The sequence below is a fragment of the Schistocerca nitens genome, chromosome 9, assembly GCF_023898315.1.
Source record: "Schistocerca nitens isolate TAMUIC-IGC-003100 chromosome 9, iqSchNite1.1, whole genome shotgun sequence".
In the NCBI taxonomy this organism is placed as follows: domain Eukaryota; kingdom Metazoa; phylum Arthropoda; class Insecta; order Orthoptera; family Acrididae; genus Schistocerca; species Schistocerca nitens.
In genome coordinates, this window is record NC_064622.1 from 83,382,809 (window position 1) to 83,410,305 (window position 27,497).

A 27,497-nucleotide genomic window follows, 5' to 3' on the forward strand; every position below is an offset into this window, starting at 1 on the left:
AGTTCATCCCTATGAAATCCCCAAACCACCTTCCCTACCCTCTGGCTCCTACCCTTGTAATCGCCCCCAGTGTAAAACCTGTCCAATGCACCCTCCCATCACCACCACCACGTACTCTAGTCCTGTAACCCGGAAGGTGTACACGATCAAAGGCAGAGCCACGTGTGAAAGCACCCACGTGATCTACCAACTGACCTGCCTACACTGTGACGCATTCTATGTGGGAATGACCAGCAACAAACTGTCCATTCGCATGAATGGACACAGGCAGACAGTGGTTGTTGGTAATGAGGATCACCCTGTGGCTAAACATGCCTTGGTGCACGGCCAGCACATCTTGGCACAGTGTTACACCGTCCGGGTTATCTGGATACTTCCAACCAACACCAACCTATCCGAACTCTGGAGATGGGAACTTGCTCTTCAATATATCCTCTCCTCCCGTTACCCACCAGGCCTCAATCTCTGCTAATTTCAAGTTGCCACCACTCATACCTCACCTGTCTTTCAACAATATCTCTGCCTCTGTACTTCCGCCTCGACTGACATCTCTGCCCAAACTCTTTGTCTTTAAATATGTCTGCTTGTGTATGTATATGTGTGGATGGATATGTATGTGTGTGTGTGTTCCCCCTAAGGTAAGTCTTTCCGCTCCCAGGGTTGGAATGACTCCTTACCCTCTCCCTTAAAACCCACTCCCCTGCCTTTTTCCTGGTGAGGCAACAGTTTGTTGCGAAAGCTTGAATTTTGTGTGTATGTTTGTGTGTCTGTCGACCTGCCAGCACTTTCATTTGGTAAGTCACATCATCTTTGTTTTTAGATATATTTTTCCCACGTGGAATGTTTCCCTCTTTGTGTGTGTGTGTGTGTGTGTGTGTGTGTGTGTGTGTGTGTGTGTGTGTGTGAGAGAGAGAGAGAGAGAGAGAGAGAGAGAGAGAGAGAGAGAAATCTAAATTTTATTACTACTGAGCTGTATGTAATGTCATACAGTGAAGAAAGGAACTCATTGGAGGTTAACTGTCGTTGTAAGGTGTTGTGGATGGTGCACTTTCCTGTTGTTCATTTTAATTTCTAGTCAATGTGAAAACTTACTAATTATTTTCTCTTTACGTGGAGCATGCCTGCCTTAATGTTATAAGTGACTGTTTCATAACCAGTTCTTTAACGTGCCCAAGCGCACATTTATATTTATGGGAGAACTTTGTGTTCCCCTGTTTAACTTAAACTAAAGGCAGAAAACTGAATCAGGTGTTTATTATTGTTCTAGTGTTACTATCTAAGTGTAACGTGACATTTTCTTGATCTGTTATAAAGTGTTATAATAAATGCAAATTGCAGTGAAGCGATGTGCTATTTCAGTTGTTCCCATGATTTCCTGTCTCCACATTGGTTAATCTAAACTCATACTATTTAATTGTTTAAATAATGGAGGGAGGTGCATGTGTCCCAGTAAGTAAAATAAGGGAAAGGAAACCACTCCCATATGTCCTTCCATAGTTGGCAAGCCACCTTATGCTGTGTGGCAGAGGGTAACCTGTACCACTACTAGTCATTTCCTTTCCTGTTCCACCCACACATAGAGTGAGAGGAAAATTACTGTCGAAATGCCTCCATATTAGCTCTAATTTCTCACGTCTTGCCTTTGTTGTTGTTATGTGAAATGTATGTTGGTGGCAATAGAATCATTCTGCAGTCTCTAAATTCTTTTTCAACAGTGTTTCTCAGAAAGATCTGTCACCTTCACTCCAGGGATTCTCATTTGAGTTGTCGAAACATCTCATAATACTTGCATGTTTGAACTTAGCAGTAACAGATCTAGCAGCCCATCTCTGAACAGTTTAGAGGTCTTCTTATAATCCGACCTGGTGTTGATCCCAAACACTTGAGCAGTACTTAAGAATGGGTCACACTAATGTCCTATATACGGTTTCCTTTACAAATGCATCACACTTCACTAAAATTCTCCCAGTAAAACGAAGTTGACCGTCTTACCTGCTACAGTCCTTCATCCTTCTTCCATTTCATACTCCTTTGCAATGTGACACGTAGATATTTAATCTGTGTGACAGTGTCAAGTAGCATAATTCTAATGCTGTATTCTAATGTTACGGGTGTGTTTTTCCTATTTATCTGCTTTAACCTTACCGCTGCTATAGACAAGCTCTTTGTAATCTGTGCTCCTCACCAAATGCTGGTGCCTGTGCTAAGAGACAGTGTTCAAAGTGATAAATGGTTACCCAGTTTTTCGAAAAATATTAGGTTAAAAAGTGATTGTTTTTGTACTTCTTACAGTATCAAATCTTCACTTGAGAGAGAACTGAGTTTCTTCTCATTATGTCATACTGCCCTTGAATCAAATTAAGTAAAACATCGCTCAGAATTTTCACATATGGTTGTTTTTAGCTTGTACTTTGCAGTGAATGAACTCTGTAGACCAGATACCAAAATTTTGTTTAATATTGAGAGCTGAACTGTTATTTTCTTCACAAGTTACTGGGTTTTATATCTGAAGTACGATAGCATGATACACGCTCATTCACATCCTTGCGCATCGCAAATTGTGGTTATAGTAATTGCCGTATCTCATAAACAATTGAAGATATCAAAACAAGGTTTTGTGCAGGTAATAGCATTCAATGAGGCACATATGTTGTGTGATAAATACTGGAAGCTTTTTTTTATTCACGGAGATGTGGAAGTAACTCATCTGCAGCAACAAGAGGTTGGTGGCTCAGGATGCATCCAGATGACCATAACAGTGTAGGAAAATCAGTGACATGTGTATACATGACCACAACACCTGGGAATGGTGTACTAGCATATTTATACATCCCCACAGCAGCAAAAGCGTTAACTTACATTCTTTTACTTCCAGAGCATGCTGCCCTACATCACACCAACTAGAAATCGTCACATTGTATGATTCTGCAGTCAGTTATCTTAGACTTCTTCCCATACACTACAGTATCATCTTCAAGCACCTGCAGACTGTTACTCACCCTATCTGCCAGATCATTTATGTATATAGAAAATAGCAGCGGTCCTACCAGACTATCTCAAACACCTTGGGCCGCCATTTTGCCGAAGTTTCGAGCTGTTCCCACTATCACCCTGCCTTCCTCTATTGGAAACGGCAGAGGAGGCTCGGGCAATGCCCTTCTCTTCTTCACATCATGAGTGCTACAGTGCCGCCTTTACTGTGAGGTAGCTAATCGTGCTCTCAGTTCATCACGATCCTCTGCCCCAGGGCAAGATGCCATCTACGTTGAGATGTTGCTGCATCTTTCTCTTGCTGCCAAGCACTTTCTGCTTAACACGTACAACCACATTTGGGCAGGTGGCACATTTCCCGGACACTGACGTGAAGCCACCATCATACCCATACCTAAGTCTGGTTAGGACAAAAACCATCCTCCTAGCTACTGCCCCATCTCTCTGACCAGCTGTGTTTCCAAGGTGATGGAATGTATGGTTCCTGCCCAGCTGGTGTGCTGGCTAGAGTCTCACCATTTACTGATGAATGCACAGTGTCAATTTTGTGCACGGCGTTCTGCAGTTGATCGTCTCGTTACTTTGTCCACCCATGTCATGAACGGTTTTCTGCGAAATCCCAGACTGTGGCAGTGGTGGTAAATTTGGAGAAGGCCTATGACAGCTGCTGGAGAACTGGTATCCTCCATACTTCTTACATGTGGGGCTTCAGTGGGCGCCTGCCCTGTTTTCTTCAATCATTTTTACAAGACCTGAGTTCTCAGGGTGTGTGTGGGCTTTGTCTTGTCGGGCACCTTTATCCAGGAAAATGGTGTGCCTCAGGGTTCTGTGCTAAGATTCGTCCGCTTTATCGCCATTAACCCTGTAATGGCCTGTCTCGCACTGAGCATCTCCGGCTCTCTTTTTGTTGACGATTTTGCCATCTGTTGCAGTTCTCCATGGACCTGTCTCACTGAGCAGCATCTTCAGCGCTGTCTTGATCATCTTTACTCCTGGAACATTGACAATGGCTTTCGCTCTTCCACTGACAAAACTGACTGTACGAATTTCTGGCGGCACAAATGGATTCTCCCACCACCTCTACATCTTGGGCCTGTCGTGCTTCCGTTCGTTGAAACTAAGACGTTTCTGGGTCTCGTGCTGAGTAGGAAGCTCTTGGTCCTCCCATGTATCTTACCTGGCAGTCCGTTGTACATGGTTCCTCAGTCTCCTACATGTCCTCACTGGTACTTCCTTGGTTGCCGATCGAACCATCCTCCTCCGTTTGTACTAGTCCCTTGTCTGTTTGAAACTCTACTATGGGTGCTTTGTTTATGTGTCTGCACACCCATCCATCTTACGCCGTCTCAACACTATTCACCATCATGGCATCCGTTTGGCCATGGGTGCCTTTTACACCAGCCCAGTTGAGTCTGTATGCTGAAGCTGTTGAACTACCAAACTACCACTGTCCTACCGCCGTGACTTTCTCCTCAGCAGGTATGCATACCATTTGTCTGCCATGCGTAGCCATCCATCCTATGCCTCCTTCTTTGACAATTCCTTTGATCGTCAGTATGGTGCTCGTCCCCCTTCTGTTGCCTCCTGGAGTTCACTTTTGCCACTTACTGTGGCGGCTTAACTTCACACTACCTGCAACTTGCCCAGTGGGTGTGAACCCTTCACCACCTTGGCTTTGTGAAGTGGCCCATGTTAACCTTGATCTTCTCACTTTCTAAGGACACTACTCCAGCCTTGGTTTATCGCCTCCAGTTTCACAGCCTTCGCATGGAACTTCGAGATAATACCTTTATATACATTGATGGCTCTCGGACTGACCATGGGGTTGGGTGTGCCTTCGTCATTGGCACCCATGTCATTCGATATCTGCTTCTGGCACACTCCTTAGTACAGCCGAGCTCTTCGCCTTGTATCACGCCATGGAGTACATCCGGTGACACAGCCTTTCAAATTGTCCCCTCTTCTCAGACTTGCTCAGTACCCTTCAAAGTCTGTGTGCTGTACACTGTCTATCCCTTAGTGCAGTGGGTCCAGGAAATCTGTCACTTGCTCTCTGTTGGTGGAGCCAGTGTAATGTTTCTGTGGTTACCAGGTCATGTCGGTATGCCAGGAAAGGAGGCTGCTGACCTGCTGCCAAGGCTGCAGTCTTCATACCTCATCCCATGAGTACCTATATTCCCTCTGATCTGTGTCTTGTCAGGTAGTGGTGTCCCTTTGGCATCGCCTATGGTCCTCCCTTCGCAGGAACAAGCTTCGGTTTATTAAGCCCTCCCAGTGGCTTGGACAAGCTTCTGTTGGCCCTCCCACCAGGAGGAGATTATTTTAACTCACCTGCATATTGGGCACTGCCATTTTAGCCATCATTTGTTCAGTGGCGCTATCCACTTTGTCCACATTGCAAACACATTTTAACTGTCTGCCACTTCCTGCTGGAATGCCCTTTGTTTAACCATTTACATTCCAGCTTGGGTTTGCTGCCTGATTTATCAGCCATTTTAGTGAAAGATGCATGGGCTGTCAATCGCGCTTTACTTTTTATCCACCGCAGCAATATGGCGAAGGCCATTTACTTTTTACTTTTGGACCTCCATTACGTTTCTGTGTTCCACGCATCAACCCACCATAGGTGAGTAGTTGCCTTCACTGTATTTTATTTATTATTAGGCAGCATTTACGTGATAAGCCTTATTATGTCTTGGCTCTTTGTAAATGAATGTTACTGAAGGAATTGGAGAGCCTGATCATTGATGTGAAATAACAGAGAGAATAAGAATGCTTATCCCTTTCCTTGATGCATATGTAAATTACTTATTAAATTAAACATTCTGTTTCAGAAGTGACTGGGAAAATTCACTTATTAAATTAAACATTCTGTTTCAGAAGTGACTGGGAAAATTCATAGTGTTGAAGAACTAGAAGCAAAAATAAGGCAAGGAATAAATTCAACGGAAAGCCAGAATGCGACTGTGAATTCAAATACAAAAAAGGAAGAAGATTTATCGGCATTCAATAAATTGGTAAGTTACATTATAAATATTCCTTTTTACATGTTAACAGTGGTAGTACAGTTTCACCATGTGTAGTTTTCTATGCTATGCTTCCCCCAGAATAGTATCATAGAAGCAACTCATTTTGGGAAAACTTACATAATTTTAGTGCTGATGTTCCTATGCCCTGTAGTCAGATATATGGTATCCTGTAATTGTTATGTTCAGAAATATACATTTTTAAAAGCCATGTTCTTGTGCAATGTTAATCACTGAACTAAAAATCCAAAATTAAAATGCATTAAAAATGTATGCTAAGATTTGTAGCACAAGTCTTTCCTTCACCAGGCATGATGCAGGAGTAGTAGAACTTCTCTTGAGATAACTGAGTACTCAATGTAGTAGTGTAATTGAATAGTATTATCTTTGGAAAGTGGGTATACAAATCAGTAGAACAGTAAAGTATAAGAAAAGTATTTTGTTGCTGCTTTGTTAAATGGGATTTCAAGACCAGTGTAATTAAGAATTTAATAATACTGACAGTGAATTACTGCATATAATATAGTGCTGGGTAGCACATATTAGAATACCTTTGAACATAATCTTTCTAGTTTTTCTTGTATTAAACATAAATTTTGCTTGTGATGTAACATACAACTCTTAGTAAATGGCTTTTAGAAAAGTATATTTGAAGTAGCAGTGTTAAGTGCAGTAAGTAGCCAGTTCCCATAGGCATGTAGCGGAATTGCATTTTGATTTGCTTCGCAACATTTTGTGCCATTCGTTTCAATTACAGCTTGCTCAGATTACTGATGGGAAGGTGATACCTGCGACAGCACCAAATGGTCCACTTCCCTCGAATATACAACAGTTACATTTTACTCAGGTAAAGTGTGCATGATCACTGGGTTTCAGTGTTTGCTGTTTCAAATGGTTAATAAACTTCTGCTTGACCACTGCTTGGATGAGTACTTCTGTCGCATAATACACCTTTTGTCATTCTTTAAGGAAGTAAATAAAACATTGAGATTTAATTAAATTTTTGAGCCATAGAAATAAAGTTTAACAGCGAAAATTAAGTTTGAGAATTTGAACTTCACGAAATTTATCGCCTGACATAATTGTAGCAGCAATGCCACAACAACCAGAAATATTACCAGAAAAATCAAATTATAGAACAATCATTTTTAAATAGAATAGTTCATTGTATTGTTTAATTATTACAGGAAAAGATCAGTATGCAACTTGCTAATAATTGTTTTGAAATGTTTAGGTAGTAATCTCAACTTTCTCAGTGTAAACAAATAAAAACAAATTAAAAATTTAGACTTAGTAAATGCATGGGTAAACACAGTGGTGTAGGCAGCTTAGATTTTGTTGTTGCAGTCAGATCTAACAAAATAAGAGAAGTGGAAATAATAAAGAAGAAAAATTGTTTTTGTCTTCACATTTTGCTTGATTTCCTGAAAAATCATTTCATATGCAGGAATAATTCTTCGTACTGTCACTTCCATTTGTTCACAGCAAGCCTTTTCCCCTTCTCATTTTTAAAAGGCATTTAATGTCAGCTTCCTGTATCATATAATGTTAACTTCTTTCTGCTTTTAATCTCTAAATAGAAGTAACTTTCAGATACTTTCTTGTAATTATGCTAATCAAAAGTATCTGGTGGAATGTAGATAATGGAAGGAGTAAGTGTAACAAGTAATGAGTTGAGGCACCGAGTCATAGATAGGTGCACAGACGAGACTGGAAGTCTTGCTACCTTTTGCATGAATCTTTCTTCAGAGCTTAAAGCACTCGTGCATATGCTGGCAAGTGTGACCTGCTTGGCTATATTGGCCTGGCTTTGCCAGTCAGTTGAGCTGCAGTGCTGACGTATAATTAGGAGGCCAAGGACATTGAGCAGTGTAGGGGTGTGGGTGTAGCTTTGAAGGAGTACTTTCCTGAAAGCTAGCAACATTCTCAGCCTTAAGAGTGCGCTTCCAGGTATACTGCTGAGTTGTTGTTTCCATTTTATGTGCAATATTTAGAAGACCGATCTAGCAGTCTTCTGGTGCTGTGAATTGTTCAGGCAGTAAGTATACATAACAGCAAAACTCGCAGCACTTAATGATGGCTGAGTTAGTCTTCAAAATTTTGTGTGTAAAATGGGGAAGAAACCTCAGAACACCTGATAGCATACTATTAAAAATTCGTACAAAGAAAATTTGCGAGTTCAGTCTTGTTTATGTACATATCAATGACTCAGTGCCTCAATTATCTTGGGAGTTGTTGACTATACTCTTTTCATTATACACTTGCAATTATATTGGTTTTCTCTTGCTGAGCTAAACACTTGCAGGTTTTTTACAATAACTTAGTGATGAGGTCACTGCCGCAGAAAATGTAAGCGCCTCAAAATTCATTTGTTTGTTTCTTTCTTTTTACTAATAGTTCCCAAGTACACAATCTCCTGCAGCTTTTGAAGTAATGTCTCAGTAACTGCAGTACTCATAGTAGTTATGGGATTACATGGGATAGAATGTAAGGAAAATAAAAGTTAATAGTTCATTCTCACTTAGATATGCTAGAACTCTCCTATGAACAAAGATTTTAGGTGAAAAGTCTTGCACTAATGCTTCATCCTAGACAATAAGTTGTCAGGCTGCACTGTGCTTCAGAGAGAAAGGGTTGCAGGCCGGATGTCGAAGTCAACACATAAGAATGTTAGAGTGTACAGGGCAAGAACTTTTGTGCCAGGTACATTCCATTTTTTCATAATTTAATGACGTGCGTTAAGTGCATTAATATAATGACTTGAATAAGAGCATCGCCTCTGAACTGAGGCAAAGGTCAGAGAGATGCAAAGGGGAAAAAGTAATGGAGTTACTAAATTTTTGGGAAGTAGCTTTGAGTCAGTAGTAGTTGTACTGATATAAAGTAGTCTGCATACTTACGCAATTCTACTTTAGTATTTTTGCTGATGCAGTAGGTTGTTAATCCAGGAAGAGAATCTCTTTACTTCAGATTCTTTGTGGTTCATGTATTAGATTACAAATTATCTGTGATTGTTCATGTTTGATACTTTTGTAGTTGGTGTTAGTTGTGTAGTGTACGTAACGTAGTATGGCTTTGCAGTATTTTTCTATTTTCCTATTTACAGCATTGATTAGTATACTTCGCATGTATAAGAAGATTGTTTTTATTAGAATTTAATAGCAAAGAATTTATCTTCATGAAGCATGCATTTTTCTTATTGAGGTTCGTAACCAAAATTCATTAATTTTGTTTTCCTTATGAACAAGTTATTGTAAATAACAATCTTAAGGTGATGCCTGTAGAGTGCTAAACATCGGGTAGTTTAAATAATCCACTGTTAAATCTAGGTAACTGATAAGAAATTTTTGTTTAATTATTCTCTAAAATTGTGTGTGTTTTTCTATACAAATTTATGTGAATTATTGTTGCACTCTACTTGCTGTTCTAAAAATAATAGAATGTGTGTTCCATAACAGCCCCATAGAGCCCCAGCTTATCATCCTTACTTAACCTGAAATGTCAGTGCCCTTAGTTCAAAAACACTGTGCACCAAATACGTGCAAAGGAGAATCGCATTTACAATCAAATCCCATACCGTAATGCCTTCATTTTCTATTTGTTGCAAATAGGTGAAATCTAAACTTAAGTTCATGAAACTAAGAAGGCCCTGGTTTACAGAGGAATTATGTAGGGCCTTCAAAAAAAGCTACACACATCCCACGTGAAGAATATTGCACAACAAGTGTCATATCATCAGAAGATAGTAAAATTTCAATGTTCAGAGTTTCATGAAGTGAAGTGTGCAGGTAAAGTGGTGTAACGACTGGAAACTTAAAGTTGAAGTATGCAGGACAGTAAGGTTGTTGGGGGGCAAAATTTCTAAAATGGACAGATTCTATGTGAAATTCTGCCAGTACACTGGTCTAATGCAGTTTTGTCCAGCAGTAGTGAAATGGTGCCAGCAGCTTAATAAAGGCAGCATATACAGGGTGTTTCAAAAATGACCGGTATATTTGAAACGGCAATAAAAACTAAACGAGCAGCAATAGAAATACACCGTTTGTTGCAATATGCTTGGGACAACAGTAAATTTTCAGGCAAACAAACTTTCGAAATTACAGTAGTTACAATTTTCAACAACAGATGGCGCTGCAAGTGATGTGAAAGATATAGAAGACAACACAGTCTGTGGGTGCGCCATTCTGTACGTCGTCTTTCTGCTGTAAGCGTGTGCTGTTCACAACGTGCAAGTGTGCTGTAGACAACATGGTTTATTCCTTAGAACAGAGGATTTTTCTGGTGTTGGAATTCCACCGCCTAGAACACAGTGTTGTTGCAACAAGACGAAGTTTTCAACGGAGGTTTAATGTAACCAAAGGACCGAAAAGCGATACAATAAAGGATCTGTTTGAAAAATTTCAACGGACTGGGAACGCGACGGATGAATGTGCTGGAAAGGTAGGGCGACCGCGTACGGCAACCACAGAGGGCAACGCGCAGCTAGTGCAGCAGGTGATACAACAGCGGCCTCGGGTTTCCGTTCGCCGTGTTGCAGCTGCGGTCCAAATGACGCCAACGTCCACGTATCGTCTCATGCGCCAGAGTTTACACCTCTATCCATACAAAATTCAAACGCGGCAACCCCTCAGCGCCGCTACCATTGCTGCACGAGAGACATTCGCTAACGATATAGTGCACAGGATTGATGACTGCGATATTCATGTGGGCAGCATTTGGTTTACTGACGAAGTTTATTTTTACCTGGACGGCTTCGTCAATAAACAGAACTGGCGCATATGGGGAACTGGAAAGCTCCATGTTGCAGTCCCATCGTCCCTGCATCCTCAAAAAATACTGGTCTGGGCCGCCATTTCTTCCAAAGGAATCATTGGCCCATTTTTCAGATCCGAAACGATTACTGCATCACGCTATCTGGACATTCTTCGTGAATTTGTGGCGGTACAAACTGCCTTAGACGACACTGCGAACACCTCATGGTTTATGCAAGATGGTGCCCGGCCACATCGCACGGCCGACGTCTTTAATTTCCTGAATGAATATTTCGATGATCGTGTGATTGCTTTGGGCTGTCCGAAACATACAGGCGGCGGCGTAGATTGGCCTCCCTATTCGCCAGACATGAACCCCTGTGACTTCTTTCTGTGGGGACACTTGAAAGACCAGGTGTACCGCCAGAATCCAGAAACAATTGAACAGCTGAAGCAGTACATCTCATCTGCATGTGAAGCCATTCCGCCAGACACGTTGTCAAAGGTTTCGGGTAATTTCATTCAGAGACTACGCCATATTATTGCTACGCATGGTGGATATGTGGAAAATATCGTACTATAGTTTCCCAGACCGCAGCGCCATCTGTTGTTGAAAATTGTAACTACTGTAATTTCGAAAGTTTGTCTGCCTGAAAATGTACTGATGTCCCAAGCATATTGCAACAAACGGTGTATTTCTATCGCTGCTTGTTTAGTTTTTATTGCCGTTTCAAATATACCGGTCATTTTTGAAACACCCTGTACATAGGTGATGCTGATCAGGAAGGGATATCTCGCAACCATGGATTTCCATCTTTAAAACAAGCTAAGAGGACATCTGGGGAAAGAGATTTTCCAATGAGTAAGTCGTTTGCACAGCAGTTCTTGACTGGCTCTGTGACGAGATTATTTTTGTGGTAATGGAAGTGAGATTTAGAACTTTCTATCATTTACAGAGACTTTGTGACTATGTTCAGAAGACAGTGTAGTGCAGCATTAAATTAATTGTCCTGCCATAATATGTAAATCACTTTTTTAAGTCCCCTCATAGAGAACCACAGGCAAAAGCTCTGGTATTGGGCTGTGCAAAAGTGGAATGCCCACCGAAGCAAATAGACCTTGATGGATGATAGAGGACAGTCTTGCCACAGTGCTGTGCTCACCTAGTGAGTACACCAGTCTCCTCACTGAATACACCTGCCAGTAGTCTCCCCTGTGGCCAGCACAAATGCCGCCGCATCTCAGCCTCTGGGTCAGTCTTGTACTTCGTCTGACAGCATTCGTTCCTATTTCCACCGTACTAATGGCTACTCATCGAAGACTTCTCCTTGGCGTTGGTTTTCCTCTTTGGTCTCAATTTGTATTGTGGCTTGTACTTGACCTGTTGACAGGGTTGTGTCGAAAGCTTGTTGCACTTTGTTGTTGCATAGGTTGCTATTGACCTACTTTTGTTGTTGGATCAGACCTGTTGCTACACTTCAGCTTGGGTTTTGAGTCCTGTCCACGGGCCATCTCCCCCACCTTAATCGTCATTATTTGTCTCCTGTTTTTCTGACATGTGCACCAGTATCCGGCTACTCACGGATATAGCAGATATCGTACTTTTCCAAATTTGCCACCAATACACAATTTTAAATAGCCAACCAAGAGCTATCTACAGCAGCTGACATGAGTCTACAGAGAAGATTGTGGTTGCTACAGGATATTGCATATTAAGATAAATATGTGCTACTTTCAGTGGATAAGAAGCAGAGTAACTATGACTCCCTTTTAAGTCTTATTGCAGTTGTCTGTTGCAGCTGTGCTTCAGTATACTGGATTACAAGGGTCTTGCGCGTGTAATGCTTGGACAGAGACAGTCAGCACTTGTTCCAGTGATAAATTGTTCAACCTGAGTGGCAAATGTTCTTTATGCTAAAGTTACTCTTCTCAAATACAGAAGTACCTGAATGCGGCAGTGATGTGACCAGCTTTGTTAAAGAGCATTTGTTACTGTTAGCTTCAATAAGGGGCTGGATATACCCTTAATGTATGTAGTTAGTGTTAGTTAATCCTCCGTTACCTCCGTTTTGACACCTGTTTTCCATTTGCCTTATTGCTCAACTGAGATTCTGCAGAAACTGTTTACAGTCCATAACTTCACTTTAACAGCTCTGTAAAGAACCCACACACTTATCCTGGGAAATTCTAATGTGTTGTAAAAAACTTGTTTTATACCTCCCAGATGCTGCTTTCTCTGAAAATTTGGAAGCCATCTGACCCAGATATCAATTCTAATTCTATATTTATTTTTATCGTCAAATTCTTAAGTTTCTGGAAGAAATTTCAAATCATTCCCAATCTTACATGAACATGTAGAAGGTTATCTCTACATGCTTCATTTTGGTAGTTTCGAATAACGATAGTTCTGAATTTCATATTGATGTGGTTCTCTCTTCTTTTTGAATTGTTCATTGTACCCACTAGACTTACACCTTAACTATTCAGTATATTGGCCAGGTGTCAAGACGTGAAAAAATGGCTGTTTTCAAATTCCTTAAGCTTCTAAGGAATGGTGCCATAAGCTTGGAAAGGGTTTGAATGTTCATTCTTTCCCAGGTATTGAAATCTGTTCAGCATGTATTTGGTGTCTACATGTACTAACTGCCAAATGTATGTGGTTTACTAGTTCTGTACTGTGTAAATCTACACCTGCTGCTATTGGGAAAGAGTGGTTCATAAGTTGTCAGGTTTTGTCCCAGATTGTAGAGCAGGGAACAATCTTCACTGAAATGATTTCAACTTCTGACAACAAAGCAGGTTTCTATGTTTTGAGTCTTATGGTCAGAAAGCAAAAAAATCATTTTCTCTAAATCTCTTGAGATTGTAATATGTTAGAAGTATGGTCCCAAGACTTTCTGTCTGAAAGCTATCAGTTTCTGTTCCCTAGGTTCAAAAACAGGCCAGGGGCATAAAAATTGCTGTGAATGCATTTCTTATAGATAGGCAAATTTTTAAGTGTTTGTATAAGAGCTTCTGTGTGTGCAGTTTCTTAGCATTGTTATCTATGAATAGCCATGGAGAGCTAGCAGTGTTTTGAATTTTCAGGGTTCGCTTTGCATTGGATCTTTGTCTGGCATAAACATTTTACTTTCAAAATTTTTCAGTTGCATTAAAGATTAGATTTCTGTAGGTCCGACATCATTCATTACATATTTGTTACAGTATTATAGTGTAATGAATGTGGTCATTCTCCGTAACAGGTAATACAAAAATTTGTAAACAGTTATGACAGATCAGGATGCCTCTAGATGCCAGCACCCTTAATGTCACCGAGCGAGGTGGCGCAGTGGTTAGCACACTGGACTTGCATTCAGGAGGACGACGGTTCAATCCCGTCTCCGGCCATCCTGATTTAGGTTTTCCGTGATTTCCCTAAATCGTTTCAGGCAAATGCCGGAATGGTTCCTTTGAAAGGGCACGGCCGATTTCCTTCCCAATCCTTCCCTAACCCGAGCTTGCGCTCCGTCTCTAATGACCTCGTTGTCGACGGGACGTTAAACACTACCCACCACCACCACCACCTTAATGTCAAATCATTAGAAGGCAACATTAATTTTTCATGATTACAAATGCCATAATGTTAAGGCAGCTACAAGGATAGATGGAAGTGGTGTTATATATATTTGAGCCATTCTGAAAGTAAGTAACCTTTTTGCTTAAACATAGTTATGTGAATACAAGTTGCAACTTACTGATAAGTGGCACACCCGTGCGCGCACACATGGGCATTATTGCAACTACAAGGTTATAAAGAATAAACTTGAACAGCTCTCAGTTCTACATGGTTGACTGAATCCGTAACACTAGAACTGTGGAATCTGTCAAATTAACCACTATGAAATGCAGCTTTGAAATTTAGTTGAAAAGAAAATCAACAGAGATTATACTGTAGAAATTAAGCTTGGAACTCTGTTTGTTCATTTTATTACTGTATACATAGAACTGTCAGCAGTAAATTTGACCACTGGTTTTTCACACCTATTTTGCCTGAGAGTACCACAAATGCTCACTTAAGTTGCATGTGACAGTGATGTGATACCGAAACGTATGCTGAGGAATCTGAGCTGATTATTGTGTGTCCCTGTATCTAAAGAGCTTGGTTGTGTGCAGGTCATGATACAGGTACTGAAATGGGTCTTAAATTGTTCGACAGGGAAGTAATGGAATACATAGAACACCTGTAATGAATTTTATAGCAGTCCGAAGGTAATGAAATTGAAAGATGAGTAGAAATTTATATTCTAGACTACACTGAATCATATGATAGTAGCACTTCTGTGTACAGAGAAGTTAAACCAGTGGCTGTTACAGCAGCAAAACATATTCCATCATAACGAATGTATCATTCCACTTGATTATCTCTGTAGTTTCCATGCACATTATGGCGTTTGTAATACATCACCAGTGAAATAGTGTGTCCTAGAGTTCTGACCAGTAAGGGTTGGTGGCACTCAGAAGCTTTTGTCATTCTCAGTGTTAAACAGTTTGAGGTTTACTCCTTTCCAAAAGTTTGTCTAAACATGTCACATTTGCTTTTAATGTATCCATGAAGACCTGTCACAGTAATCTTGAATATCTGATGATGCATTTTTTAACATCTGCCATATTCATTACACTTTCTCCCGTATTGAAACAAGTGTATGACAAATGTTTATAGGATCTAAAGGAACTACAGCTTGCCTTGTACTTCAGTTAGTGAAACTTCAAATTGATGTGTCGATTGCCGCAGCGTTATCTACTGATGGGATATATATATATATATATATATATATATATATATATATATATATATATATATATATATATATATAGGGAAACATTCCACGTAGGAAAAATATATCTAAAAACAAAGATGATGTGACTTACCAAATGAAAGTGCTGGCAGGTCGACAGACACACAAACGAACACAAACATACACACAAAATTCAAGCTTTCGCAACAAACTGTTGCCTCATCAGGAAAGAGGGAAGGAGAGGGAAAGACGAAAGGATGTGGGTTTTAAGGGAGAGGGTAAGGAGTCATTCCAATCCCGGGAGCGGAAAGACTTACCTTAGGGGAAAAAAGGACAGGTATACACTCGCGCGCGCACACACACATATCCATCCACACATATACAGACACAAGCAGACATATTTAAAGTTTGGGCAGAGATGTCAGTCGAGGCGGAAGTGAAGAGGCAAAGATGATGTTGAATGACAGGTGAGGTATGAGTGGCGGCAACTTGAAATTAGCGGAGATTGAGGCCTGGTGGATAACGGGAAGAGAGGATATATTGAAGAGCAAGTTCCCATCTCCAGAGTTCGGATAGGTTGGTGTTAGTGGGAACTATCCAGATAAACTGGACGGTGTAACACTGTGCCAAGATGTGCTGGCCGTGCACCAAGGCATGTTTAGCCACAGGGTGATCCTCATTACCAACAAACACTGTCTGCCTGTGTCCATTCATGCGAATGGACAGTTTGTTGCTGGTCATTCCCACATAGATTGCGTCACAGTGTAGGCAGGTCAGTTGGTAGATCACGTGGGTGCTTTCACACGTGGCTCTGCCTTTGATCGTGTACACCTTCCGGGTTACAGGACTGGAGTAGGTGGTGGTGGGAGGGTGCATGGGACAGGTTTTACACTGGGGGCGGTTACAAGGGTAGGAGCCAGAGGGTAGGGAAGGTGGTTTGGGGATTTCATAGGGATGAACTAAGAGGTTACGAAGGTTAGGTGGACGGCGGAAAGACACTCTTGGTGGAGTGGGGAGGATTTCATGAAGGATGGATCTCATTTCAGGGCAGGATTTGAGGAAGTCGTATCCCTGCTGGATACGTCACAAGTGGGGCACTTTTGTGGTTCTTCTGTGGGATGTTCTGGGTTTGAGAGGATGAGGAAGTGGCTCTGGTTATTTGCTTCTGTACCAGGTCGGGAGGGTAGTTGCGGGATGTGAAAGCTGTTGTCAGGTTGTTGGTGTACTGCTTCAGGGATTCCGGACTGGAGCAGATTCGTTTGCCACGAAGACCTAGGCTGTAGGGAAGGGACCGTTTGATGTGGAATGGGTGGCAGCTGTCGTAATGGAGGTACTGTTGCTTGTTGGTGGGTTTGATGTGGACGGACGTGTGAAGCTGGCCATTGGACAGGTGGAGGTCAACATCAAGAAAAGTGGCATGGGATTTGGAGTAGGACCAGGTGAATCTGATGGAACCAAAGTAGTTGAGGTTGGAGAGGAAATTCTGGAGTTCTTCTTCACTGTGAGTCCAGATCATGAAGATGTCATCAATAAATCTGTACCAAACTTTGGGTTGGCAGGCCTGGGTAACCAAGAAGGCTTCCTCTAAGCGACCCATGAATAGGTTGGCGTACGAAGGGGCCATCCTGGTACCCATGGCTGTTCCCTTTAATTGTTGGTATGTCTGGTCTTCAAAAGTGAAGAAGTTGTGGGTCAGGATGAAGCTGGCTAAGGTAATGAGGAAAGAGGTTTTAGGTAGGGTGGCAGGTGATCGGCGTGAAAGGAAGTGCTCCATCGCAGCGAGGCCCTGGACGTGCGGGATATTTGTGTATAAGGAAATGGCATCAATGGTTACAAGGATGGTTTCTGGGGGTAACGGATTGGGTAAGGATTCCAGGTGTTCGAGAAAGTGGTGGGTGTCTTTGATGAAGGATGGGATACTGCATGTAATGGGTTGAAGGTATTGATCTACGTAGGCAGAGATACGTTCTGTGGGGGTTTCTCGATTGATGTTCAGGTCTTCTGTACTCATTTTCACAGATAGTCTTTGATCAGATCGTACAAGTTCACGCACCCTGGCCAAGTTGACATCCGTCCATGATGGTTGTCTGCTGCAGCCTTCATCTTCAACATTCGTTCTGCCTTCACTAAACATTTTATGCCAACGAAAAACTTGAGCTCTTGACATAACATCCTCTCCAAAAGCCTTCTGAAGCTTACTGTAAGTTGTCATCGCAGTTTCACCCAATTTAACGCAAAAAGAAATGGCATACCGTTGCGCAATATTATGCAGTTCCATTTCCGTGACGAGAGATACAAACTCGTATTAATTTATTACAGCACAACTCACGACTGAGCTCTTGAATCGATGTACCGTTTGGACTATAAGCAGCTCATAGACCAAGGTCAAAGATATTGTGGCTATGCAAGCCTGCAGGGTTGCCACAACTTGCAAAGAAAATAAGTCTCATTACTTTGTCACGCCTCATAGAAGGTACCCACTTCCCTTCATAACGCCTTTCTACGGTAGAAATGTCTTTATGGAATCTATCACAATGTTAATTCGATATGTCACAACTACTCTCCGTGAAGTAAACCAGATGAAAGTCCTTCAACGACTTATTTCACCCCAGATACCGATATGCTTTGATCATGTTATTCACCATTGCTTTGTATTTAGTAGCTCTTCTTCCGAGGAAGTTTTCTGACACCATTTTGAAACAGTCCCATTCTGTCTTTCCTTTGTCAGTTAAATGTGCTTCAAAATTTGCATCTTTCTGCAGTTCCTTGATTTGTGGGCCCACAAATACACCTTAATTTATTTTTGCAACTGAAATAAGGGGGAATCTGGTAGCTATATATGAAAACCCACTGCCCATTGCTTCCAAGGCCTTTGCAAATTGTTTCATTACGCCAAGTTTGATGTGAAGCGGTGGAAGTAGTACATCTTTAGGAGCTACCAGACTTTCACGTTGCACATTTTCGCCAACTTTCCACTTCCATGTAGACCATTTATTTTCCACGTAGTGAGAATTTCTGTCCCGACTATCCAACTTGCAAAGAAAATGAGCATACTTCATGTAGCCTTTTTGCATTCCCAGTACCATAGCAATTACCTCGAAATCTGCACATATTTTCCATTTGTATTCATTGTATTGTAATGAATTTAGCATCCTTTGTATGAATTCGTAATTAGCTTTGGTCAAGCTGGCATAAGCTACTGGAACAGAGGGTACTTTATTTCCATTATGGAGCAAAGCACCCTTGAGACTTGTTTTCGACGCATCTATGGAAAGTCTCCACTCCTGTGAAATGTAGGTGAAGTTCAGCACTTTCATTAGGCCAGCAATGTCATTGCAAAATGTCAGTGCTCCGTCAGTTGCAAAATAGGAAATAAAGGCATGTTCTCTGTGCCTGAGCACACTGATTTTCGTACTTTGGTGGAGTAGATTGTACTCTTGTAATTTTAAGCCAAGTTGCTGCACCTTTCGTTTACTTAGTCCTAGATCACATACTAAATCATTTAAATCTGCTTGTGTTAACAAATGTGGCGATGACTCACTTGTGGAATGATACAAAGGATCATCTGTGATTTCTTTAGTACTACTTACTTGACTGTCACTCCTAATTTGACCTGGAGCTCTTGAAGGTACTGGAGGGCTGTCAGAGTGCTGCACTGGCATTCTCGCTGAAGGCATATCTGGGTAAGCAATGTGCCTCATAGATTTGTTTGTAAAACCATGAATATTTGTTAGGCAGAAATAACAATCAGTAACGTGGTCCTTGGGCTCTCTCAACACCGTGGGCACAGCAAACACTGCCACATTCTCTTTACCTTTCCACCAATGAATTAGTTTGCAGTAACATGTAGAACAGAGATGTGGTACCCATTCTTTAGCTTGATCTCCTACCTCTACTACAAAGTAATGTTTATATGCTTTCTTTATGACTGTTGAAATTTTCTTCCTGTTTCTGACTTCCCTTAGACATAGAAGAAGTTGTATGGCTTATATCGACATCCACGAATACATGGCTTTTCTGAAAATTTAAGAATACCTCTTCAGTAATACACCTATAGGGAACTAGAGAAATGTATACGTAAAAGCAATCCATTTACTTTCAGTACCAGGCTAAATCTTTAAACACAGGAACTTAAAAGTTCAACTGTGTTAAGTAATATGACAGATGTTTACTTCTCAGCCAAAACTCCCACTCATTAACATTGACACAAATTACGACTAACACCACTGTTGGAAACTTGATGCACCTGCGTCTGGGAAGTGTGAAGGTTTAGTGCCGAAGCAGTGACCGGCTGTTGCTGTTAGAGTTAATCAACTATTCCAGGGGCTCTTAATGACATAGGTGTGGCAGAGTGTAACCCAATGACATCTGATTCTTCCCATCTGCTGTTGAACAAGAAATTATCACGTTCCATCATTACTGGTTGTGGCAACATACCCATATTTCTCTAGTGTCCGTGTGTGTGTGTGTGTGTGTGTGTGTGTGTGTGTGTGTGTGTGTTTGCCGTGTGTGTGTGTGTTTGCCGTGTGTGTGTGTGTTTGCCGTGTGTGTGTGTGTGTTTGCCGCGTGTGTGTGTGTGTTTGCCGCGTGTGTGTGTGTGTGTTTGCCGCGTGTGTGTGTGTGTTTGCCGCGCGTGTGTGTGTGTGTGTGTGTTTGTGTTTGCCGTTTTTGTGTGTGTGTGTGTGTGTGTGTGTGTGTGTGTGTGTGTGTGTGTGTGTGTGTGTGCGTGCGTGTGCGTGCGTGTGCGTGTGTATTTGCCGTGCGTGTGTGTGCGTGTGTATTTGCCGTGCGTGTGTGTGCGTGTGTGTGCGTGTGTATTTGCCGTGCGTGTGTGTGCGTGTGTGTGCGTGTGTATTTGCCGTGCGTGTGTGTGCGTGTGTGTGCGTGTGTATTTGCCGTGCGTGTGTATTTGCTGTGCGTGTGCGTGTTTGGCAATGATATTTTGTTTTGTTTACATATTTGAATTTTCCATGGTAAACTGGTTTAGAAGCACACACTTTAATATCAGCAACAGAATCCTTGTTTCCACACAATATATACACAGGGCCTTGTGTCGACTAACATTATTGGCTGCCTTACAATCTAGACTATCTGGCTCCTCCTCGCTCCACCCTCCCAAACAGCCTTTTGTATTGTACAGATATAATTGTCCTTTCATTAAATCCTACATTCAGTAACTCATCTTGTTTGTCATTGTTAATCCTTATCCTCCACTCATCTGTGGCTCTTATTTCCATCATGTTTATTCCTCATCCTCAAGCTTCTCATTACTTCACTTTGGCATCCTCAGTTTACTTAATAGGCATGAGTTAATAAATCTTTAAGGCTGTTCTTGTACCTGTCTCCCTCCAGTGTATCCCATCAGTCCCAATATCCTGTTCTAAATGTTAAACATGCCTGCATTTGGATGATCTCACTCCAGTGCTGTGTCCCTGTTCTTAAACTTGGTGTATTCCCTCTCATAGCTGTATCGCTGCTGCCCCCCCCCCCCCCCTCCCCCCTGCAGGTATGCACAGTGAAGAAAAGTGGAGCTATCCTGTTGCAGTTCTTCTGTATGTACCTTTCTGTTATTGAACACCTGCACTATAGGGCAAGTGATTATCACAGCTGAGTTTATTTTTATTTCTCCCATTCTCCCAAGATATTACAATGTTGCAATAATAAAACTTGCAACAAGAATCCCCATTTGTGATGTGAAGCTTTATACAATAGAGGTATAAATTATTCAACTTCCAAAAGTCTAAACCCAAATAACAAATTTTATGTTAACTGAGGGACAGAATTTTAATGGTGCTATGTGCCTTGTGGTTATGATGACCATAACTTTGGGAGCTGTAACATCACAATTGTGACTGTTTCATTCCATTGACAAGTCTCAATTATTTGGACACTAGGTCTACCATATTGTCATCATGCAAAATAAATTGTGAGAATTTAACCACCTTAACTTAAAATGTAATCCATCTTAACTCAGAATTACACATTTATCATTTTCATTGGTTGTCACATTATGCACTTCACATCTAACCCTTGCTAACAGCCTTGGCTTCTTTAACACTGTTTCTCATCAGATCACTGAAGTTAAGCAAAATCAGGTGTGGCCAGTGCTAGGATGGGTAACTGCTTGGGTATGTCGTGGTGTTGGCTGCTTTCCTTTGCCATTCTGGCAAAGGCGAGGAATGGCGTTGACAGTCTCTGAATTTAATGCAGCACACTGGTGCTAAGACTGGCGATCAATTTCCCACAGACTCTCAGGGGGAGGGAGCATGTAATACCGCTGGTGATTCATCCATCAGTTGAGACATTAAAGCCCTCTGTGGTCCGCTTAGAGAGGAGTAGGCTATGTTCCAGCACTGGGTTTCATCATCCTATCATCAGCCAACAGAAACATCACACACAATAGAAAAAACCATTCCAATTAGTAGGTTGAACATGCTCTTTGGGGGTCTTCCAGCCAACCATGCCATGACTTTTCTACCAAACCCTTGTTTTAAATACTATTTGACATGTCATTAGTAACATGGAGAGCTTTTCGTAAAGCCTCATCTGTGGGTCTTGTATTGATGTTATACATATACAAAATGACAAAGATACAGTGAACTGTTCCTCTTTTGTATTTTCCAAACTTATCCCTTTCTTTCTGGAAAAAGGAACTTCTAGTTACAGAAGTGACAAATAGTGTTCACATTTTTAAATGTGTATTGGAAGGCCACCACATTAAGGTAAGTACTGTTAGCCGTTCCGTCCTTTTCATATTTTCATGCCATTATGCGCACCTTATCTGTGTGTTTAATTTTCATAAATGTTATTAATGCAAACTTTTTTTTAATTTTGATTGTTTGGATATTCGGGTCACTGAGGATCATATTAGTTGATAAATTTTCATGTATATTGTAGGGATGTAGTTAAAGTTTATTAGAATTTCTGAAGTTTAGAATACATTGGATGTCAATTTTCGCATGAAATGTAATGCAAACTAAGAGCACTTTATATAGCATAACTCCATAAACCTGTCTGATTGCTTTAGTTCGGTTTCTACTGCCCTTGGCATGTTTAAAGCCTTCGAAAGTAAATCTTGACTTCTAGCAAGCTTCCAATGATACAGTAGTTATTTGTTCAGAAACAAGGTTTTACACATTATATAATTTTATAAGAAGTTGTATTGTAGCATAAAGTTTTTGCAATGAAGTTCATTATTTCCCTGTTCTGTATGTAATGATGTTCATTCCATCAAATTCACCAAATTACCCTCTCCTTTATGATAAATTATGTACACAACTGTTGGCAGATGTTAAAACTATGATTTTAGAGGTGGTATATGAAACATCGTATATAGAAGGTACCATGTTATTAATAAGATAAATTATTCTGGTTGCAGATGCTGAAAAACTCACAACAAAATAGGCAAGTTAGTCGCCAGACATCAATTCCTGATCATTCTGTGAATATGGTAGGAGGCCTGGAGAATACTAACTCCCAAAACAAGCAAACTACTAATATCTCTCAGCAGCAACAGCAGATGCAAATCCCCAAGGATTTGGTTATGAAATTGCTTCAAGTCCAACAGGTAATAAATTAGTTAATTGTCAGTGTATAAGTTGTGTGTGTCTCATTATGAAACTAGCAGGTTAAAACAGTGTGCACGACCAGCACTCAATCAAAGGCGGTGTGCCATAGTTGACAATTCACTTACACACTAGCTGATTCAGGCACAATTCTCATATCTTTTCATAGCTTCACTCTCTGTCTTGGTGAGCTGTAAAACAGGTTATAAGTCGAGCTTGGATACTTCCGTTGGTAATACCTGTGAAAGAGAAGGGTCTAGTTTTAAGTGGCAGTCAACCAATCAAATTTTGATAATAGCAGATGCTGCTACTAAGTAAAAGGCTCATTCTCTCCCTTGCAGTGTTTACATACAATTATGTTTTTAATTGATATTACCTTTATAATTATTGCTTACAGGAAATAAGTAATATGATTCTTGCTTAAGAACATCGTGCATCAGTAGCTATTTCTAAATTACATATTTAAGAAGTATCTTCATGAGGCCTTATTAAAATAGAAATTAAAATTTGTCTGTGTTAAAAAACAGAAGTACCACTACCAGAAATCTTTGCTGAATTGAACTTGAGAGAACTGTGTGCCCAAGTTTGTTTGAAACCGGTTTTCTATAGTTTTTCTGCTATTGATTTTTTTTCTCTAAGGACTGGTAGCCCAACATGTAAGTAAGAGTAGCTATTGAGTATGAATGATAGGTACTGTTAAAATCAAGCTTCTAATGCCCGAGGAATGCTCAGGAGGTAGGTTATTTCCCCGCAAAGGAAAAGCTTAAAGTACTCGTAATAAATTTTTCGCTTTGCGGTGAATAGTGTGCTGATACGGACGGTCCCGACAAATTAAAACTGTGCACTCGACAGGGTTATAGTCCTGGTTCTGCACACAGATCTTTAATATTTAAAGGTTTAAGTTCTCTCACTTGGCACATTGAATCACACATTAAATTTTTATTTATTGTTTACCCAATTTTTTATATGGAATCTACTGTAAAGCAGATAATTACATTGATCTACAGTGAAAGCTTGATAAACACTAAGCTTTCCCAGATGTCTTCAATTCTCCACCTGTGTATTGCTATGAAATGTTTGCACTAGACAGTAACACTTTAAATTCAAGTAGCAGAGAGAGATAGAGAGACTGGCTAAAGTTGTTGGATGGGTCACGTGTGCCTATACAGCATTATTAGTGAAAGTGCTGCCCATATTTGACAAAGCTAAAGGCCTCAGTCTGGCGGGAAACAGTTTTAGTGACAGGTGTTAGTGTAATACTCCCTTAAAATAAATTATGTAGTAACATATAAGGTGTTTAAGAGACACGAATGGGTGGTCTCTATTGTTGTAGGAACATATACCCCTATGGGCAGACACCAGTCACTGAAAGATACATTGCTCCGTTGTTAAATGTGGCAGGTGGAATATCAGTCTTAGAATAAGCTAAAGATGTTACGAATGGTTTTTGAAAGAAAGCTGAGTAAAACTTTCCACACTTTTAGTACCTAAGATCGGTGAATCAGTAACAAAGTTGAGCACAAACTTACTGAAACCTTCAAAAGGAACAGCTCATGCTGGTCGCTGGTACCAGAATGACCTATGTGGGATGAGACATTCATTGTGAAGTGCTTTTTTTTTTTTTTTTTTCCAAAAACATTGACCACGTGAAAACGCTCACTTTACTCACATGACATACTGAAAGCTTTGTGTCAAGGCAGTTGGGTAGATGCAGTATTCCTTGAGTTCCGAAAACCATTTGACTCGATATGACACCTATGCTTACTGTCAAGAGTATGCTCACATGGGGTAGAAATTGAAATTTATGCCTGGATTGAAGACTTTTTGATTGGGGGAGGGGGGGGGGGCAGTGTGTGTTACCTTGACCAGATTCATCATCAGACGTAGAAGTAACTTGATGTGTGCCCCAGGGGAGAACGTTGGGACACCTGCTGTTCATATTGTGTATCAGTGACCCTGCAGAAAATATTAATAGTAATCTCAGACTTCTTGCAGATGATGCAGTTACCTGTGATGCACTGACTGAAAGGAGCTGCATAAATATTTAGACAGATCTTGATAAGATTTCAAAGTGGTTCAAAGATCGGCAATTTGGTTAAAATTTTCAGAAATGTAAAACTGTGCACATCACAAAACAAAAAATGCATGCTCAGACTATATCAATGAGTCACTATTGGAATCAGCCAACTCATAGAAAGCAATAAGTCTACAAAGGATATTGCTTGCAAATAAATTGTGTGACCAGAACTTGAATTTTGCGTAAGTGTGAGAGAATGTAACAATACGAAAGAAGGAAAGTTGCTACTCACCATATAGTGGAGATGCTGAGTCGCGATAGCCACAATAAAAAGATTCACACAATCATAGCTTTCAGCCATTAAGGCCTTTGTCAGCAGTACACACACACACACACACACACACACACACACACACACACACACACACACACACACACACACACACACACACACACGTCTGCAGTTGCAACTCTGAGACTGCAGATGTGTGTGTGTGTGTGTGTGTGTGTGTGTGTGTGTGTGTGTACACTGCTGACGAAGGCCTTAATGGCCAAAAGCTATGATTGTGTGTCTTTTTTTATTGTGTCTATCGTGACTCAGCATCTCTGCTATATGGTAAGTAGCAACTTTCCTTATCTCATATTGTTACATTCGATCCTGGATTTTCCATTGTTTAAGTGTGAGAAACCAGTACCAAATATGACTAATGGGGATATATATACAGACAAAGGTAACACAAATGGTCAAAGGTTTATTTGATCCATGCGAGTGTGTCAGTTACTGTAAACTATACCAAGAAAGTCTATTAACAAAGTTCCAAGAACCGGCCTTAAATGATGACTTCAGAAACATACTAAAACCTTATATGTATTGCTTACATAGGGATTGTGAGGATAAAATTAGAATAATCATTGAATGCACAGATGCATTCATTCAGTCAATCAATCATTCTTCCCATGCTCAATACGTGAATGGAATGGAAGAAACCCTAATAGTGATACGACAGGATGTATCCTCTGCCATGAACCTCACATTGGTTTGCAGAGTATAGATGTAGATTGGAGTCCTGAAAATCACCACCAGTTAAATAAAGGGCCTGCACATATGAAAACATCATGGTTTGCAATTTGTGGAACATGAATTATTGTAGTGATCATCAACCAAACAACTTCTGAGATCTAAGTGAACAAAATAGTAAAACCTTTCATTCAGAGAATGAACAACTAATAAAAGATCCACTGTTACTTTGTATGGGATGATACTAGAACACACACTGTTGATGCATCAAAATGTCTTTAATGGCTTATGAATGTAATTTCACGCCTGTACAGTGATTCCTGCGTATTGTAGCTATGAATTGTCTTAAGAGTTTACTTTCACACAAGTAACTTTCGCTCACATTAATGATATCTAATTTCTGATTTCTGGTTTTCTATACATTGTGTTAGAAAGTTTTTTCTTTTTCTTCTTCTTCCAGTGTTTTAAAGTGATCAGTGAAGAAATTTCTAGTCAGTCATTCTACATCTACTGCTGGATAAAGACCACCTCTAAACTTTTCTATGAATTATGATCTGTGCTGTAGCTAAAAGTTTTTCAATATCATTTACCCCCGAATGAAATTTTAACTCCGCAGCAGTGTGTGCACTAATATCAAACTCCCTGGCAGTTTAAAACTGTGTGTCAGACCAAGACTCAAACCCAGGACCTTTGTCAGTTCTGCAAAGTTCGCAGAAGATTTTCTGTGAAGTTTGGAAGGTAGGAGACTAGGTACTGGCAGAATTGAAGCTGTGGGGCTTGGTCGTGAGTAGTGCTTCAGTAGCTGCCGGTGGAGCACTTGCCTGAAAGTGAGAAGCTACTGTATATGCGTACCTAAGCCCGATAAGGACATACACCTTTCTTGTAGCTACCACCCCATTTCTCTCACCACTGTGTTTGCAGGGTGATGCGTATGATTCATGCTCGGCTGGTATGGTGGCTAGTCTCTCGCAATTTACTAACCACTGCACAGTGTGTATTTAGAGGGTGCCATTCTGCAGTTGACTGTCTTATCACTTTGTCCACCCATGTCATAAGTGGTTTTCTGTTGAAATACCAGACTGTGGCTGTGTTTTTCGATTTCGAGAAATCCTAAGACATCTGCTGAAGGGCTGGTATCCTCTGTACTCTCTACACATGGGGTTTCCATGGCTGCCTGCCCTGTTTTCTTCAGGTATTTTTAAAAGACAAAGTTTGCAATTTACGTGTGGGTTTTGCGGTGTCTGACACCTTTATCCAGGAAAACTGAGTGCCTCAGGGTTCCGTCGTGAGAGTCATCCAATTTGGTTTTGCTATTAACCCTGTAATGGCCTGTCTCCTGCAGGACACATCCAGC

General features: G+C 40.8%; 1 protein-coding gene across 2 annotated transcripts in view; it reads left to right on the forward strand.

Annotated features, from left to right (window-relative positions):
- The window catches only part of LOC126203247 (eukaryotic translation initiation factor 4E transporter), a 282,811-nt gene that overhangs the window by 150,550 nt on the left and 104,764 nt on the right, over positions 1 to 27,497 (forward strand). For both annotated transcript variants that reach the window (XM_049937501.1, XM_049937502.1), the window contains exons 12-14: positions 5,872 to 6,008; positions 6,775 to 6,864; positions 22,922 to 23,110. In XM_049937501.1, the coding sequence (XP_049793458.1) occupies positions 5,872 to 6,008; positions 6,775 to 6,864; positions 22,922 to 23,110 (416 nt within the window). The remainder of the gene's footprint in view (positions 1 to 5,871; positions 6,009 to 6,774; positions 6,865 to 22,921; positions 23,111 to 27,497) is intronic.